General features: G+C 41.9%; 1 protein-coding gene across 10 annotated transcripts in view; it reads right to left on the bottom strand.

The window, feature by feature from the left end:
- The window catches only part of KTN1 (kinectin 1), a 79,017-nt gene that overhangs the window by 25,772 nt on the left and 34,561 nt on the right, over nt 1-18,684 (bottom strand). For 9 of the 10 annotated variants that reach the window (XM_030038323.2, XM_041129645.1, XM_041129646.1 and 6 more), the window contains exons 7-22: nt 16,339-16,479; nt 14,133-14,239; nt 12,435-12,567; nt 11,292-11,379; nt 10,827-10,993; nt 10,120-10,188; nt 8,198-8,235; nt 7,498-7,588; nt 7,108-7,176; nt 6,333-6,370; nt 6,125-6,215; nt 3,686-3,754; nt 2,334-2,368; nt 2,108-2,198; nt 1,124-1,192; nt 219-256 (exon numbers count right to left, since the gene is read on the bottom strand). In XM_030038323.2, coding sequence (XP_029894183.1) covers nt 219-256; nt 1,124-1,192; nt 2,108-2,198; nt 2,334-2,368; nt 3,686-3,754; nt 6,125-6,215; nt 6,333-6,370; nt 7,108-7,176; nt 7,498-7,588; nt 8,198-8,235; nt 10,120-10,188; nt 10,827-10,993; nt 11,292-11,379; nt 12,435-12,567; nt 14,133-14,239; nt 16,339-16,479 — 1,334 coding nt within the window. The remainder of the gene's footprint in view (nt 1-218; nt 257-1,123; nt 1,193-2,107; nt 2,199-2,333; nt 2,369-3,685; nt 3,755-6,124; nt 6,216-6,332; nt 6,371-7,107; nt 7,177-7,497; nt 7,589-8,197; nt 8,236-10,119; nt 10,189-10,826; nt 10,994-11,291; nt 11,380-12,434; nt 12,568-14,132; nt 14,240-16,338; nt 16,480-18,684) is intronic. The other variant, XM_041129644.1, reaches the window with a different exon arrangement.

Below are 18,684 nucleotides of genomic sequence, written 5' to 3'. Positions count from 1 at the left end.
AGTTAGGCTTATGAAGTTAACTGCTTAGCAGAGAAGCGACTGGATTTGCAAAAGGTATTGATCTAACATGATGTGTTTCCAAAGTGATAATGCTTCCTGCCACACACACACTTCACCCAGTTAAGAGCATATCATTTCAGGGAAGCAAAACACTTGTAGTCATGGAATAAAGACAGACAGAAGTAACAATCAGAAATGAAATCTATGCAGTAACTTACACTTTCTGGAGTTCTTCCACCAGTGATTGGAAGGAAACCTGTTCAAAACAGAGTTTCAACTTAGAAAAACAGAAGAGAGCAAAACAATCTGCAAGCGTTGAGGGGTAAGGAGTAGAGAGCTTGAGCACTCTGGCACTGGGTGAACTACATAGCAGCCTAACAATTTTATCTATCTGGCTGCTCCAGAGAAAATGAGCTGTTGGTCTCCGGTTCCTGGCAAACCAATAATACCAAGTCTGCTGCAAGTTCCCAGAAAACAAAAGCAAACCGACACCATCTTTACAAGGAGAGGTTGAGGTTCAGGACCAGCATTTGATCAGCTAACCTTTTCATACCAGCACTAATGTATACCTCTCCATAGTTACTGTGCTTCTCCCCTCCCATAAATGATTTTCTAGAAACTAAGTGGCCTCCTGAGCTATGCAAGCAGAGCTGGATGTCAGGGAAAGGCACTTCCCGATTGGCACCAATCTGTGACAGTGTCACTGGACAGAGACATAAACAGAAGGGGGTTAAGTCACACCTGCACAAGGGTGGATTAACATCAGGAAGCTCAAATATGCATAATGAAGCTGATGCAGTACAAGCTGCCTAACTAGCCGTGCTTGCTGCACTAGGCTTCTGGAAAAAAAGCAACTCACAGCCATTTCATTGTGTGGCAAACTCAAACCAACCCAGAAAAGCCACTGAATTTGAACCTTTATATCTGCCATGTTTCTGACACTTATGCAAAGGAAGTATTTAACAGAAGTATCAGCTTCCAGACCAATGCTGGAAGAAAACAGGATGCTTTGCCAACAGGCTTCAAAGACATCTTCACCTTTTTCCCTTGACTTTTGCAACCACAGCAAGATTCTTTTAGATTTAGTTTAGGTGTAATAAAAGTTTTAGATGAAAAGTACTACCTGCTCTGATTGCTGAATTTGCAGACTTTGAAGTTCTTTTCTCAAGGATGAATTTTCCGTTCGCAGTGCCTTTGAAAGCGGACACACAGATAATGAAAGACTCATTTGTTGGGGAAAAAGCGTTAAGCTTGATGGAAAAGTAATTTCTTTTAGAACAAGCAACTCTGAAAGTCTGAAAGAGCCCCCCTCTGCAGCAGTTGGAGCCAAAGTATTCAATGGACTAATTACTCAGTACAGACAACTCAGAGTAGACTTCAATCTATAGGAAGCTAAAGTCCAGGGAAGCATCAAGGTTATGTGCTCACATCTTTGGCTGTTTAGTAACCTGACTGTTTGCTAGTGTGCAGTTCCTCCCCAGTAGAGGGGTGTCAGCAATGCACCTGGAACTTATGGACATTAAGAAAGTAAGTATTGTCTTGGCTATGTCCAGGTAGACAGGACACAGCTTTCCAGCAAAACCCAGCTGAAAACATACATGGATTTTTGTACTGGCTTTCCAGACTTCTCATCACTAGCTTCTTTATACACAGAACACGAAGGAAATACCTTCAGCATCATCCCAGAAGTATCACTGGTTTATAATCCATTTAACCCTTCAGATTACCAACTAAGCAAAAGGATGCAAGAGTCCCATACTCCCAAGCTGTTACAAAACACCCTTTCCTAAGGACAGATTTGTTGCAGATTAGGCCAAACATACAGCTCTGGAGTTATACTGGAAATATATTCACTCTATTCCAAAAGACACCACGTATACATCCTAGCAAAACGTGCTCTGGACTAAGCAGAGAGAAGCACTTACTGTACGCCATCAATGCTCACGCTTAGTCTATCTTACCAAAGAGGCTTTAACCTTGTCTCCATGAGATGCTTTTCCTATTCAAAGGGAATTATCTCAGACTGCACTATGAGCACTCAAACATACACTTTGCACAAGAGCACTTAATGTCTACTTCCCCATAAAAAGATAATGAGAGATTTTACCTTCAGCTCCTCCTCTTTATTAGCCACCTGTATGAGTCCTGCTTCAAGCAGCTCTTCAACTGTCTTGATTTTATCATCCCTCTCTCTCATGCTGAGGAGTCAAAAGTGAGTATTAGGAAAACGAGAGTTAACCTTTGAAGGCAGTTTAGCTATCAACAGTAACCTTGCTACCAACAAAACTGGATCTGTATTTTAGCCTCCAATTCAAAAGAGAAAAGTTTCTTACCTTCTTTCCATCTGCTCTAACAAGTCTTTGTTTGCCTATAAAAAAACACAATAGGGTGATCATTAATTGGATCAATAATGGTTTGGGATTTTAAAAACAGAAATAACTGGAGAGCATCAACTTAACCAAAAGCTTAGTTACCACACTAATCCAGAAGGGGAAATAAAGTAGGGGGAGAATGTCCTCATGGCATATATGTCTAATATTGATGCCTGAAAGATGTCAGTCTTTCAGGGGAGGTAGAGATCCAGCCCAAATGCCTTGATGATTTTACACTGGTGGACTACAGGAATTCTGGCAACAAGATGCCGTGGGACACAGGATCCCAGTGGTTCTAGGGAGTTTCAAGCATGTCAAGCACTGTGCAGCATCTAATACATAGCAGCCAGCTCAGTACCTAAAAAATCTGCCTCTTTTGAGCATTTATCAAAACCACAAGCTCCACCTGAGGCTCACTCAGCAGAACATTTATGGTTTCTCAACAACACCACATTGTGAGAAACCACAATGAGAAACATAAGCCAGCTACCAAGAAAAATCAGCCGCACTATTCCAGACAGGACACCAAATTAGCCAGACCCAGGAGAATAAGGCTGCAAATCTGTTTCTCTGCCAGAAGAAAGGAAGCTGCTCGCTAACAGACACCAGTGCAGAAAAGGAAGCAAGTTTCCTGTCCTGCAAGTCTTTTTCCAGTGTCTCAGGAAGTTCTCTCATGCCACAACGGTACAAAGTCAGGGGTGTTCACAAGAGCTCTCCCAGGCAACACTCGCAAAGGAGATGGGGCTGAGCAACACAACAGCTTTGAACCCGCAGCATCCTGTGTGAGTACCAGTCAGACTGGCTGCAGCAGGTCTGCCATGGGCCACAATATAGAAGATGAGGGACAAAAGACATCACAATATAAACAGTTTTCCCATTCCATTCTTTGGTTACTACTGGTTTGAGAATTCGTTCCAGGATGGAAGAAAAGTAGGGTAAAGATCTTACTCTGGTCTCTCCACAGCGCAGTAAGAGCCCTCTCCTCTGGAAGGGCTAGTTGTGCATGGGATTTTTTTATTCCAGAAAATTGCCAATAAAACTGGGAGAGGTTACAGAAATAAGTTCTTGCTTGTGTTAAGCTAGCATTCTTCAGGGGAGAAAAAAATTCACATTTTGTTTGGACACTCTTGACTAGGTCTAGAAGACATTCACAACTGCCTTACTTGAACCCTCCATGGAAGAGCAAATACCTAAAAAGCAATAGACTTTGACACCAACCAGCTCAGCCTAGGTCCAGCTTAAGAAAAAAAATACTTAAGAAGTTAAAAAGAACAGAAGACATTCGATACAACCTCTGCAAACACTGGCTATACCTGCTCAGACAGGAGAGTCTGCAGCTTTTGAACTTCAGCTTGCAGAGCCGTGTTTTGATCCTTGAGAACCTAGAAGGAAATTTAAGCATTGTATCAGTTCAGAACTGCAAACCGTAACTACAGCATTTTCATAATGGCAATAAGGTAATTAAATAGCACAGAAGTCGTTAAAGTGAGTTCTTTGGAAGCTGCAAGACTACAAACAGTCCTTTCCCTTTCTTGCTTGCTTTTCTGTATTAATACTTTTGTCCTTATGTTCCCATGAGAAATTCAGCTGTTACGATCTTTACTCCCTGGCGGAAACACAGTACCAAGTGTGAGAGTCAAGAGAAACTGCATTTTCCTCCTAATGCAGCATCAGCATCATGTCAAGATTTGATAGCTGCCTCTTACAAAACACTCATCTAGCGAAGCAAATGGTCTAGGATCATCTCTCTAGTTCTCTTCAGCTGCCTTATCACTGAGGATGCATGGCAAGGAACTGGCAGTCCAGCAGCAGAGAGGTTTGCGCAGCTCCCACACTTTGGTCCAACTACAGGCTGGAAAGAGGTGTATCGGGAAGACAAACAACCATACCACAGACCTTGCCCCCCTCCAGCATTCCTGCTCCATACAACAGACACAGCAGCCCTCAGCAGACAGGCTGCCTGTCTGGATTCCTCAGATGTATTTTAAAATCCTCCTCTTTTATTGCTTTTTGCTTTACAAAGTCTTTAAAAAAAAAAAAAAACAAAAACAAACACACACGCTTGATGCTTTACAACAGTAAAAAGCAGGACACATGATCTGTGCTTCAGACCCAAAGCCTTACAGGGACAACACAAGCAGGAAGGGACAGCAATGGCAAGGATTAAAAGAATTGCTCTGTTTTGAACCTGGCTTTTCCCTCTTTCATGTGCATGGGAAAAAAAGCAGCACTTCCTCAGGTGGAAGCATTTAGTACAGAGCTGGTCTGGCTTACATTTGGGATCAAAGACCGGAGGAAAAAGAGACTAGAAGGGCACGTAATATTCATACTGAGAGCACACTATGGATTTCCACAGTTTCACAATGATGACAATCTGCGTTCAGTTCTCTATTCACTTCCTAAGAACTGCTAGAATTGCCTCCCGATTATTTTTGCCACTACTTAGCACTGAGTTGATTTCAGCACATAACCATCCACAACACCTCTAAGGCCTTTTTCCTGGGTAACAGTTACTACAGAAACCATCACACTAAAGGAAGTTCAGATTATTCCTCCTCGTATTCATTTTCACAACTTCACCTGCCATTTTAAAGTGTTCCACCATGCTGAAAGCCCTGAGAGTGTCACTAATTTGAGACTTGCCGACTTACTCAAGCCTGCCACCTCTTCCCACTCCCCTTTCCAGACCGTTTATACACCCATTACCCAGCACACACTTCACTGAAGATTCAGTCAACAGCTTTATTACAAAAATCAACTGAAGTTGTACTTTGTTTCCTATTCCATTAATTGAGCAAACTTCTTCCCCCTTATTCTCTGACAGCTTAGAGGAACTACAGAGCCTTGCAAGGCAGTCTCATCAAAACCTCTTTGAACGTGCCACTTCAATACATGAATCAAGTTTACTACTTGCTTGCTAACACCTTCAAAGAGCTCCAGGAGACACATGAGTCGTGGCTTCCTCTACAAAAGCATGCTGCCTCTGCCACTACACACCCACTCTGTTCCTCACTAGTAAACCTACCAACTTGACCTTATGAGATTCAGAATGAGGGACTTTTCACCAGAAACATCAGAAGAGCAGCAGTACCCATCATGGGGTTTAAAGGAATTAGAAAGATGGAGTCAAAAAGATGGAGTCATCACCTTTCTTGGGAAGCAGGTCTATTTCTATCACCTAAAGTTCAGGAGAAAAAGTCTAAGGTGGCAAAGGGCAAGGAGGAGTTAAGTTGCTCTCTGCATACACCATCTAGAAACAAGTATCGGCTTTGCTGTGCAGACCCCAGATGTCAGAACCAAAAGCTTTGGCAATTTAGCTGCAGCCTCATGAGAAACAATCTGGAAGATGACAGGACAAAAATAAGCAGTTTTACACCATGATAATCCAAACAACAAAGGCTCACACCAAGGCCTTGAAAGTCATATTAGAAGGTGGAACACAGGAAAACCATAATAGCTTTTACTGAGCAATCTCCTCTTCCAGATTTCAAAAGACCTCACTCTTCACAACTGCAGACACCGCACTTAAGTTGCATTACCCCATCTCTTCCTCTGCTGCACAGTTTGTTGCTACTACTGTGACATCCCACATTGCTATTGCCTTGCAAACAGAATTACTGTAATTTACCTTAACACCCGAAAGTCAGTTCTATTTTACAAATCAACATGCAATTGTATGAACTGCTCTGCAACCTCTGAAGTCTGGAAAATTTACTGTAAATAAGCACAAGAATAGCTATTCTGTAACATACCTTGAATTCTTCTTTTGTGTTTGAAATCTGAGCAAGTTCTTCTCGAAGCTGATCTTCAAGAGTTCTTATTTTGTCATCTTTGATGTGAATGCTGAGACATAGCAGAACAGTTAAATACGTTTCCTCATCCAAGTCTTACAAAAAGCACTGATTCAGAAGAACATAAAAGACTGACAAACATTGTTTATCAAATCCCAGAGCTATTTACCTTTTCTGCATCCTTTCCAGCTCATGTGCAGCAGCAGCCTAGATATAAAGAGGATTAACAAAGACTTAGGATACATCACATGATTCAATCAACCTTCCATTCCATAATATTAAAAAGCTAGAACAAGTCATTTGGCCTCTCAGCACATGACTCACCAGCAAGAGTGAAAGGGGTAAGCTTGTCCTCACACACTTTTAAAACACCAATATATACCAGGCAAGCATACAATTACGCAAAGGGAAGATGATCTGAAGGAGATTCATTTGACAACCAGGATTATCTCTAATTAAACACTTCATTTCCACCTCTGTAACTAACAGGCCACATAGCAGTAACAGAGGGACAGCATTTTGTTTGGTTCTAAAAAGATATCTAGGGCGAGGTGGGGGGATGTGCTCTTGGGGTTTTTTAGAGGGATGCTTATGACCCTTGTATGCAAATCCCAGGACTGCATATTCAAGCACAGTTGTGTTCACTCCTGTGAAGTGTCCTGCACTCTGCATGCTTGCAAATCTAAACCAACCAAGCAAATCACTTCAGTAACGTGGATATCCAAGAAAGAAAGATTTTGCTGATGAAGGAAGGGTAAGAAGTAGGCCTCCCACCAGCTGTAAGAACTCCAGGGCATCACGTATTAACCTGATTCAGTAGCCTCATACCTTTAATGTGCTTAAGCACAGCTCACTTAAAGCCAACAGATCTGCATTTGCATTTATGACAGAATAGGTATTGGGAAGAGAGTAAAATTAAATATTTAATGTAACAATTATTTTACCTGTTCATTTGTCAGAGCCTGTAACTTCTGTACTTCTGATTTCAGGGATAGGTTCATATTCTGTAAAACCTGAAGGAAGGAGAAAAAGAAATGTATTTGCACTTTGCACACAGACAGTATTTCAGGCAAGTTAACTCACCAGCATAAAGTATTTCAAGTTACTTTTTGAAGGACTCTAGAGGTAATAGCAAGGAAAAACCTCAAGCTTTCTTATCAACAGCTTCCCAGCATCAAGCATTGGCCTTGGCTAGAAGAGCAAAATCAGCAGACTTGTAGGTGAAAGAGCTGGTTTTAGACCCAAAGGCAGCAGCCTTGTGGGCTTCGTTTTGTACACACAGCCAACAAGCCTCTCCCTGTATCAGCTGGCATTTACACATGATTTCATTATACCTTGAGCTCTTCCTCTTTGCTGGTTAAGTTGGCATGTTCATTGCCTAACGAATCCTCCATCTGCTTTATCTGTTTGTCCTTTTCCGCAATCCTGCACAAATGAGAAATGACGACCTATCAGTACTAAAAGGTCTTGGATAGAAATGGTACATGAAGCATCAGGCTAAACACAAAATACATGCTGGCCCTTAAGTCCAGCTCCTACTCTAAATCTTGCTGACAGTACACTTTGGGTCCAAAAGCTTTTCCATCCGTTTTAAGTGCTGTTTGCTTGCCAAAAATTTATGAGACATTCTCCAGCTCTGAAACACAACAACTACCCCATCTCCCAAAGGGAGAAATCTCCTGGCACAGCCATATAGCCCAAATATTAACAATTCTCATGGTCACGCACATTCCTGCACGCTGTACTGATCCCTGCACATAGGCAGTGGTAAACAAGAGAGGAGACATCGCTTTCTGTGTTAGCACATAGAGCCACGTACAACAGACTCCAAATCTGAGGCCAGACACGGAAGGGAAATCCGCAGGAAGCGGTTTCCCAGCTCCCAAGTCAATCTCATGCTAAGAAGTTAAAAGCACAGACAGCAACGTTTCCTTCACCAGTCCTTCCCATATGCACTGCACGTGCGTGGAAGAAAGGTGGCATGTGTTAAAAGCCAGTAACACCTCCCAAATACCAGAGGAAATGAACACTCACACTTTGTGTAGTTCTTCTGCCAGGACTGAAGCTGAGGTCTGCAGAAGGAAAAAAAAAAAAAAATAATAGCTGAAAGTAAAGCAAGTCGAAGAATCATCATCTACAGTGAGCCAGGAATAGCATTTATAAGATTTGTCTAGTTATTTTAAACTGGCACAGGACACTTCCAACTATTTCCTGGCTAAGGAACATTGAAGGAATACCAGCACATACTAATGTCCCTTCCCCTTTGGCCTAAGGCAACACGAAGGGGAAAAATGAACCAACTTATTTGCCCTTTATCAGATTCAAACAAGCCACAGGGATCATCAGCACTTGTCTCCAAAGGATTAAGTGCTTTACAGGACATTCTGCTGACAACTCGAACTTAAAAAAAGAAAACCCTGCACAGTACATCAGGACTTGTGTTAAGAACAGAAACAGCAACATAAAATCAGCAAGTGGCATTTTTACCCCCTGGAAAAAGCTTATTCCCATGTTGCCACCCACAATGGGGCAGGGGAGACCCATCACTCTTGGTTATCAAGGCATCAAGGGACCTCTGCATACTGTTTCACATCCAGTTTGGTGGCAGCTGTGGCAGAACTTCCACGTTCTTTTGTGCTTCACATACATGGTTCTCCTTATCCAGCCTTACCCTCCCTCAAAATCCTGGATCTTGCAGAGCTTGTGCCCATGGGACCCTGTTGCAATTCCTATACTGCCTTATCCAGATCATACCATAAAGAACAGCATCAGACAGAGGGGAAAAAAAGAAAAAAAATTAAAAAATCAAAGGGAACAAATAGTTCCAGTCCCAGAGCACCTCCTTAATGACCAAAACAGTTTCATCAACACTCACGTCCAGAGCAGTCTCCAGTCCAACCTCGCTTCCCCAAAGTGCTATTTTCATACCCACTGTCCGTGGTGGAAAAATTGCCCTGCATTTTCATGGCCAGTGAGGCTACGTGGGGAAAGCACACACCTCCTTCCAACAGCCACCTTGGTAACCCAGAGCTAAAAAGTAAAATTTCCCTAGGGATTTATTTTCAAAGCCCTTTTAAAGGGCCAGGATGAGAGGAGTAGGTCATGAAGATGTTGTAAATTCAGAGTGCCTCTTCCTTTGCTATTCTCCCCACCTAATGGGTTAAAGCACTTCAAGCAAAGCCAGATGATACGTTTTCAGTCTGATGTAGAATTTAATCAAACTACATCAAGCACATCCATGATTAAAAGAACGCAGTACCCAACTGCATAGGAACAGTCTCCACTTGTGCCCACAGAAGTTACAGCCTTTCTGAGATGATTTCTATGACGTACCTCTACATGGAAGCAACTTCAGTGACTCTGAGGTTTTACATAGTGTTTACAACAGAAATCATTTCTCAGAGAAACTAGTCGAACTAAAATTTTGGTGATTAAAAGAATTGAGAAAGGCATTGTGCAAGTTTGGTGGGGTTTTGGGGTTTTTCGTTTGGTTTTTTGGGTTTTTTTTCCTTCTGCAAAGAAATCGCCACTGGAATGAACAAACAGCTTTATATGGGAGCTACCATATACTCTGACGCTTTCTCAACCTGATGCACAAGGAAAAGCATGATCAGGTGGTTCACAGAAAGACTGCAAAAAGACTAAAGAACCGAAGGACAGAACTGTACACATGCAAAGCTACAGAAAATAAACATTCAGAAAGGTATTCTACCCTTTGGTTATAAATGAAAGCCACTACAGGAGGAAATAAGTGGATTTTTCCCCCAAAAGGACAGCAGAAGCTTAAGTTTTAAACCAGTTTGAGAAACATTAGAAAAGAGGATGCTAACAAGTCTTTGCTTTCACCATTGCATATCTCATACCCAGCTACCAAAAAAAAAAAAAACCACACACCTGACTTTTAATGAAAGTTCACAATTCATGACTACAAAAAAAAGTCTGAGAACATGCTGTACCTGGGCTGCCATTTGTGAATGAAACTTCTGAAGCTGAGCATTCAAAGCATCATTCTGCTCTATCAGCTCCTTGTAAGAGAGCACAGAAAGAAAAGCAGGCTGAGATCTGCAGCTAGTCAACTTTTGCTAGGATTAGCTCTTAGCCATGATTATGTTAGTAAGAACAGTTTAGCATTTACATGTCAGACACTTTTAAAAGACACTATTTTTCTCCCCACTAAGATCAACCAGTTTGAGTGGAAGCATAAGAACCTGTTCTGTATCAAGAGAAAAATATTCCCTGCCCCACCGTACACCATTTGTTTTCCTTGAAGCCCTCAAGAGATATGTCCACACTGCCTCTCACCACTTGATGCCAAAAGAGAGATCACTCCAGAAGAGCTCGCACAAAGGTACATGGCTGCTCTTCCAGGGTGTTCCCCAGACCATAGCATCATTTCACAGCTTAGAACATTGCCTGGGTCAGCACATTTCCCTGACTTGCCCAGAGTGCTTCTCAGGTCTGAGATGGCCCCAGACCTCCTCACAGCACCATACACAAGGTCTCACTTCATAAGTTGCCAGGTGATAGACTGGCACACAGTTTTCTCATTCTTTACTCAGTGGGAAAGCTTTACTAAAGCAGCATTTCAAGGATATTACTGTGTTTCCATAGGCACAATGTGGGAGGAAAAAACCAAACCCTTAAGATACTTGAGCAATACTACCTGCACCTGCATTTGCATGGAGTCCTCCGCAGTAGCTCTCTTTTGCTCAGCCTCCATTAACTGCAACATCCTCTGCTCCAGCTGCTGTTTTGACACCATTGTATCAGTAAGTTTACTGTGCAAGCTCTGGATTTCATTGTCTTTGGCCACAAGCTTATTCTGCACATCTGTAGCAGAAATGTCAGGATTTCAATTCAGAAGTAGATATTTAACTTTTGGGGGAAATAATTTTCACTGTAAACAGGTAGGCTGATTAGAAGCCTCATCCCAGCAAGCCAAGGTTCAGCTCTCTCATGAGCATTCAAATTAACTGGTATCACAACGTACTATTTCCCCAGGGTGCTGAAGTAGTACTGACTTCACCTGAGCTTTATTTAAGCCATTTACTCAATAATGCCCTTTTTTACAAATGGCAACAGCCAAATCACTGCAGTAAGCATTACTGGGGAATTTTGTGATACATGCCTTGTTGTGCTGCTTCGTGTTCTGCTGTTCTTTTCCTGAGATAAGCCTGGATTTCTTCCCATCTTCTCTCTGCTTCCTGCTGCTGGACCTTCACATTAAAGAGAGAGCTGATGAAAAGAAGTCTAACCTTTAATTTATTTTTGAAACATTCAGACTGCATCTCTTCAATGCTATTCCCAAAACATATGGCAATGAAGTAAAATTGTTTCTTGTTTCCATTAGGGCACATCAGAGACACAGAATGCCCTGTAATCCTCCTCCTAGAGCAGTTTAGCCTATTAATTTGAAAGGCAAATTGTGAACAGGATTCCATTACAGGCTCTTAACAGGATGGTTTCTGTAATATGAAAGTGTAGCATCTTTGCCCTGCAAGTTCAGAATTAACACTAGAAGCCAGACTACGATGCATCACATAAATCTGCATCTAGTAATTAAAACATGTCTCAACTCTAGATGCCAACTCTCCACCTGGCAGGTCTAGAAGGCAGGGAGAACTTCTGGTAACTAAGACTTAATTGCAAATATGAAAAAAAGTAATGAGCTCTGTACTGGCATTCTCACCCAAAACCACTAGGTTTCTCCTCTGAAAAAAAAAAAAAAAAAAGAAAAAAATTAATACAAAAGACCTTTTCTTCCAAAGAGAGATGCATCCAGAAACCAGTCCCATTTACATTTTGACTCTTAAAAAAAAGTATATTTATTTAAAAATTTAAACATACATTTAAGCAAAAGCATGCAGTTTCAAATTTGAAAAAAAAAAAAAAATCACACAAGGACCATGCCATCTGGATGAACAACTTTGAAATATCAACTCTTGCTGGAATTGTACACTCATAGAAAGCAAAGTCCAACATTATCAGTTAAGTTTTTTAAAGATACTTACCTGGAAGGGTAAATTTCACTTCATAGGGAGGTTTGTAATCACTCAAAACCCAGAGTACTGAATAAAAAAATTAAACCCATAGGCTGGCTCAGCCTAACTGAAAATAGACACTTGCACATCTGAAGAAGACAGAGACATTTAGTGGCCAGGGCAACAGCTGAAGCTATTCTCACACACCTCACATCCCACCTGATTCAGAACTTGGCTCAGATAAATAAAGCCTTGAGTGCGACTCGACAGGCAGGGAAAACCCAAGTCACCTTTAGCTGAGCAACCGCCTGCTCCGCATTCTTCTTCTGGAGCTCCTCTTGCTGCAGCTTACTGCTCTTTTCTCCCAGCTCATTCACCAGCCTAGCGTAATCCTGGCGCAGTTTGTTCAGTTCAGCCGACTGCCTAAAAATAAACATTTTCACAGTTTTTTTTACAAGAAGCATAGGCCATAACAACAGCTACTCAAATATCAACTCCAAGTCCTATATTTGCAGCCAGAGGACTGTACTGGGTGGGTTTTTGTTTGGGTTTTTTTTCCCCCACACTGCTTCATCCTAGGAAAGGGATAAGGGTCAGGTACTCTTGGCCATCAGCACAGCACAGCAGCTACAACCCACTGAGTCAGAAACAAAAGGTCAGCAATAAGCCACAAGCATCAGTTCCTTTAAAATGTTTGCAAGATGATGGGCATAATTTGGACAGGCTTATATAAACTAAAGAGGCTTAGCATAAGGAAAGGTCTCACATGGAAATTCACATTCCTTTCCTCTTCCCATAAAGGAATATTGATCTCAAACTCACTCAAGACTATTCCTCCTAGACTACTAACTGCATGCATCTCTACAGACTATACGTTGCCTGCTGGCCTTGACTTACCTTCATAAGTTAATAGATATCTGATGCACTCTCTCACTTAGGGAGAGAAGATGCATTTGTACAGCCCAAGGCAAGAATTTTAAAAGGCTCCCCTTTGTGTATAAGCAAATAAAAGCATTTTACTTTTATCTTAAGTTTGCCTGAACTAAGGATTTTGAGATAACTGTCAAAGAGATGCTTCATTTCTACAGACAGGACACCTAAAAATCAGGGTACCAGTACCCTTCTCCGAGCGCTCATTATATCAACCTGCCCCAGAAGAACACATGCAGGGAGCAGAACACACCTCTGCTGAGCTGTGCTCAGCAGCACAAAAGCAATTAACAGAAAGGTCCATATAGAAGCAGCATCTCTGCCAGAAAAGGAAGATACGGAGCGCTTTCCAGGTCCTGACAGTGGCTTTGACATTCTAGTCTCCAACAGTAACAAATCAAATATCCAAGAGCATAATAAAGTGCCAGTTTTGCTTTCTATAGGCAGAAGCCCACTGGCAGCAATTCACCCATCTGACTACACACCTTACCAGGGTGCTCAGCTTTTACAACAATACGTACAATCCTCTCTGCCAACTCAGGGGCAGCCTAAGTCATAACTCACAAAAAACAAAATCTTGAGATGCTTTTTTGTTTCTGCACACATTTGCAACACCAGCAGATAAATCCAAGTGCCAGCCCAGCGGTATCATTAACTGCAGGGCACTGATATTTTTTTCTTATTGCAAGACTGATTTATAAGCTTAGAGTGGTGTTCTCCCAGAAGGCCAGCATCAGCACCTCTCCTAAAGTCCCCGAGGAAAGGATACATAACCTGCCAAAAACACCAACTGTGGCTGAGCACTTCTGCACTTCTTTCTGTTAAAGCCTCAGCACCCACTCCCTAAAAGCTCAGGCTTCAAATTGATAAAAGACAGTTATCTGTTTTGAAAGCAAATACAAATAGCTACCTCCCCAGCCCAAAATATCTGTGTTCCTATAGTTTAACCACAAATTCACAGACAGCCAAGGAAATAGAAACAAAAGGAGCAGAAGCCAGAACAACCCTTCAGGGAAGGCTTAAAAAACACACAGAGCTCCGAGTAACTGCTAACATACTTGCTCTCCATTTGATTGGTAGAAGTACTGACAGCATCTCTCAGGATACCGTTTTCCTGCTTCAGGTGGCTTATTTCTGCCTCCATCTGCTCACGGAGCTGCTGGAACTGATGGGGAAAGAAAGATCAATTCCAAAAAAGATTAAACTAAGGAGCAATAAAAAACCCAAGCACTTGTAACAGTAGATAAGATATCACAATAGTTTAAGTAAATAAAACTAAGCAGATTTTTTGGGAGAAGGGCAGCTTTACATCCTTCCTCTCACACCCACTCTTAAATTAAACTGTGCAACTCAGACCCTTTTGCTCAAATAAAAGCACCGGTTTCCTTTTACACCAGTGTATCAACCTATTTATCAAGGCAACCTTTTTTGTTTGTTTGTTTAAAAGACTACACAAGTGTTACTTAGGATACCGATTGCTCAGCTGTATAACTTTAGATACCTGTCAATAACTGGATATCAATATATTCCTTTTCCAAAGGGAAATAAAATAAATGTACTGTGAATTAACATTAGAAGTTTACAGAGCCTTTAAACAAAGCAGAAAAAGTATAAAATAACTAACAATACACAGATTATAGCATGTAAACTACAAAAGGCTAGTCCTCTTCTAATATCCTGAAGTCAAGATTATGAAATAGATCCTTTATTTAGGCATAATATGCTTCGATTGCATTTTCAACATGGTTAAAAACTGAGGCAGAAAGAAGCCCCGATAAGCCAAGGCTGCTTCAGAATAGTGCAAACAAAAATCAAAAGACAGGATCCAAGGGAAAAAATGGACTCTGCATATGTAGACAACAGCATAGCTGGTCTTACAGCCCAACAGTCTGCTTTGAAAATCCTCGAGCACATACAGTTCTAATACTTTCTTCTTCTACCAGTGCCAGTTTGGAGATATGGCTGACACCATTTCCAAGACCCAGTTTCATCAAATGGCTGACTCGCCAATGAGGATTTTGTATACAAAAAAAATCCAAACAAATGTTTGTGTAACAACCACAGCAGGAGATAGCAGTCCCTTGTAGGGCAGCCACCTCCAGTTCAGCACCACCACACGTAACAAGCTGGTCCTTGGACATTTGTTGGGGTTGGGTCCCCCCCGCCTTTTTTTTTTTTTTATGCCAACAGATATACAAGATTCCAACAGAAGCAGGGGCACAAACCCTGTATAACTGGAAGCTTTGACAACTAAGTTTCAGCTTCTCTGCAATGCTAGAGCATATCAGCAGGGGGAGCAGAACCAGAGCACTGGTTCCTCTGCACATCCTTTCTCCAGCTTTACCTGACACAGCAGCGTTTGCAAAAGCCACTCAGTCGTGCCCAGATCTCCTTCACCCTCCCCAGCCAGCAGTAAGACCCTCTCATTATGCAGTTGTCTATATAGGTTCAAAGGATGTTATCCTTTGGAGTCCTGCTCCAAAACTGCAGACACACTACGCTCCAAAGTGCCAAGACAGAAGACACAGTATTAAAGCTGGAAAGCTCACATGCTGGGCTTGGTGCTGTGACATTTATACAGGAAAAAAATACTAGAATGTGAAACCTAAGCACCAGTCAAGTTGGTATAAGAGGGGCCATTTTTCTTAGAAAACTTAAACTTTTTAATCTGATGAAACAAACTCTTCTGAGGTCACTCCATTATAATACAACTTCAGGAGAGAGTAACAAGGGTCTTAAAAAAAAAAAAATGCAAGTGTCAGCCCTTCAAATATTTTCAGCAAAGCACTCTCCCAGGCAATGATATTTCTTGTATATTATGCTATGTTGTCACTCTGTACTATAATTTAAAACACGAAATTTATCAACTGGTAAATGACCATCAGCATTAGTGGCTCTCAAGTTGAGTATTCCAATTAGATTTTGCACTTTGAGTAACATTTCAGCAGAACACCAGGAAGGAAAAGTAACTAGATGAGATACAGGCTGTCTAGCTAGCAGTGGTCTTTCACAGACTACAAAAGTCACCTATGAGAATACCTTGTCCTTCTTTCAAGTCAGGAAACTGCCACAAAGTTTCCCATCGTTATCCAGATGTGTTACACCACCAGCTACCAGCACGCTGCATTCAAGGCTCAGGGTAACTAGTGAAGCCAATTTCTGTGTGAGCAAACAAATGCTGCACCCTGACTAAAGATATGATTTCTCAGTACTGATCTGCTTGTGCATGAACATCAACTCGAACAGTTTTGGTAAAGCATTTACCTTTATCTTCATCTGCTGAGATTCTTGGTAGCTAACATGTATTTTACTCTGAAAAGTGCCGTGCTCCTTTTCTAGCGTGTTGATGCGCTCTCGCATTTTCGCTGTAAGCAAGCTGTTTCTCTCCTTTTCTGCAACCAGTTCCTTGGGTGGGAGTGAAAGGAAAAAGGGAAAGTCATCACCTACTGCTCATTTCTAGAGTCAGTGTTTTAAGATAACTAAAAATATAGCAAGCGTGCATCAAATCAAAGTCAGCATCAATCTTTGCTCAGAGAAACTACAACATTAGACCTGACCAAACTTCCAGGACCTTTATGAGGATTTAGGATCAGCGTAATTTCACATTTATTAAAAAGAGGTTTGCTAGTTTAAACACTGATCTTCTGTTGTCTCAGAAGAGCCGGAGCCTTATTTCTATCGAGTTTGGCCAAATTAGAGTCCTAACAATTAAAACCATGGATATCACACAGGGCAGAGCTTAGATTTTGATCCCAAGTTAGCAAAACTGAAGAACGCAGGTAAAGAACTGTGATGAAACAACGGAGCATTTTAGAGCAAATAATTGCTTTGTAGCAGGTTGGAAAGCCAACCTTTTTGCCAGAGGAGATGGACTATTAGTACCCAGCAACAGCCAAAGAAGCTCCGGATCCAACCAGCATGATGCCATATTACAGCTTTCAAATGAAAATACACATTGATATTTAGATTAATCATTTATTAGCCCATAATTCAACCTAGACACCTGAGAAATCCATAGAGCTGCTCCTCTGCAATATAAATGTACTTGCTTTAGTAAGCAAAACCATTAAAGTGCAGCTTTCAGCAAGCTCCCATTGCAGAATGACGTATTTGTACCATCTGAGCTTCAGGTGTCTCCAGCTACACAGCACAGCACGCAGTTCCTTAGAGTGCCAGGGAGCCTTGACACATAATTTAAGTGCTCTAAATTATTAGCCTGAATACCCTCCATCTCTTCAGAGTAATTACAGCTTTTTTTCCACATTTTAATTTAAATAAAAGCTATTCTCTCTTTCAGATCCAACTTAGTAGCTTCAGGAGGCTGCTCCCCCTGAACGAAGTGACACGAGCTCCCAAGCCCATGTTCACAGAGGCATTTAGGAACTTGAGTCACACCAAAAGTTTGAAGTCACTTCTGCAAATACAGTGTAAACTGCTTGACACAAAAGCCTTCTCCATGTTATATTTGCATCTCCTAAGATGCAACAAAAAGAAGGGCACGAGGACATACTGCAGCTTCCTTTTACCCCTCCACCAATTCCACCATCCATCTGCAGTCCTCACTAACCCAGCTACCCTGTCAAGGCAGTGCCAGAGATCCTGGGAAGATTAACTTTCACCTAGCTTGTGTTTTGCCAAATACCTCCGAGGTCAGGCACCTCTTGCTCTCATTTATCCTCTCCAGTTATCACCTTTATCAACACCCCTGCGGGAACATCTCTGCACCTTGAAGTCCCTCTGTAGCTTTTGGCAGCGTTTTCAGAGAAACACGTTAATTAGAAGATAAGAGCTTTTTGTCAGTCAAGCTGAGCTTTTTCCCTTGTTTATCCTGATACTTTAGCACTGCAGCAATGTTAGTTTTACCCATTTTCTCCCGGCTTTCAGAAATGCCCATTTATTTCTCCTTCTCCCTTCCCTCCCCCAATCCAGATGGCAAAAACCCCGATGACCCCTACTTCTCCGCAGCTCCTGCCCTGCCTTCACAAGCACCACTTTGCAGATGTTTTTTCCCCAAACACATTAGCTTCCCCCACACCCAGGCTCCTTCATACATTCCCTCTGCTTCTTCAGCAGCAGATACCTCCCTGCTTTCATTCTGCAGTCCTGAGCCAGAGTTTGTTTTCCTCTTCCAAACACAAGTCCCTTCTCCCTACCGTTACATACTGATTATCCCAAACCTCTCAATCCCACCCGCAAATATACACCTACCAGTGCCCTGCAAGGAGCTCACACAATACCCACTCCCTTCTTCCCTTCTCATCTGCCAAGGCTCACAACTCCCGTGTCCTCCGGCCACTCTGCTCACATCTTTAGCCACCCAGCTTTCTGTGCCCAACTCTCATCCCACAACACGACCTTCCTGAGCCTAATGGCCATGTGCTTCCAAACTAGCCAAAACATAAGAATCCTCCCCCCAGAAGTCTCCAATTCACTCTGTATCTGCCTAATTACTTGTTCTACCGTAACTACTTTCCTCTGAAATCTTCGTAAAAAAGTTTCATAATCTAGTCTTGACAGTGGTGTGTGAGCAACCCTGTAAGACTAAAGCAATATGAGCTGCAACTAGGGGCTAAGCAGGCAGTCTACACTTTCTATAGCTTCCTTCTTGAC

Source organism: Aquila chrysaetos, chromosome 2 (genome assembly GCF_900496995.4).
Source record: "Aquila chrysaetos chrysaetos chromosome 2, bAquChr1.4, whole genome shotgun sequence".
Taxonomy (NCBI): domain Eukaryota; kingdom Metazoa; phylum Chordata; class Aves; order Accipitriformes; family Accipitridae; genus Aquila; species Aquila chrysaetos.
This window is presented reverse-complemented; position numbering and strand designations above follow the sequence as displayed.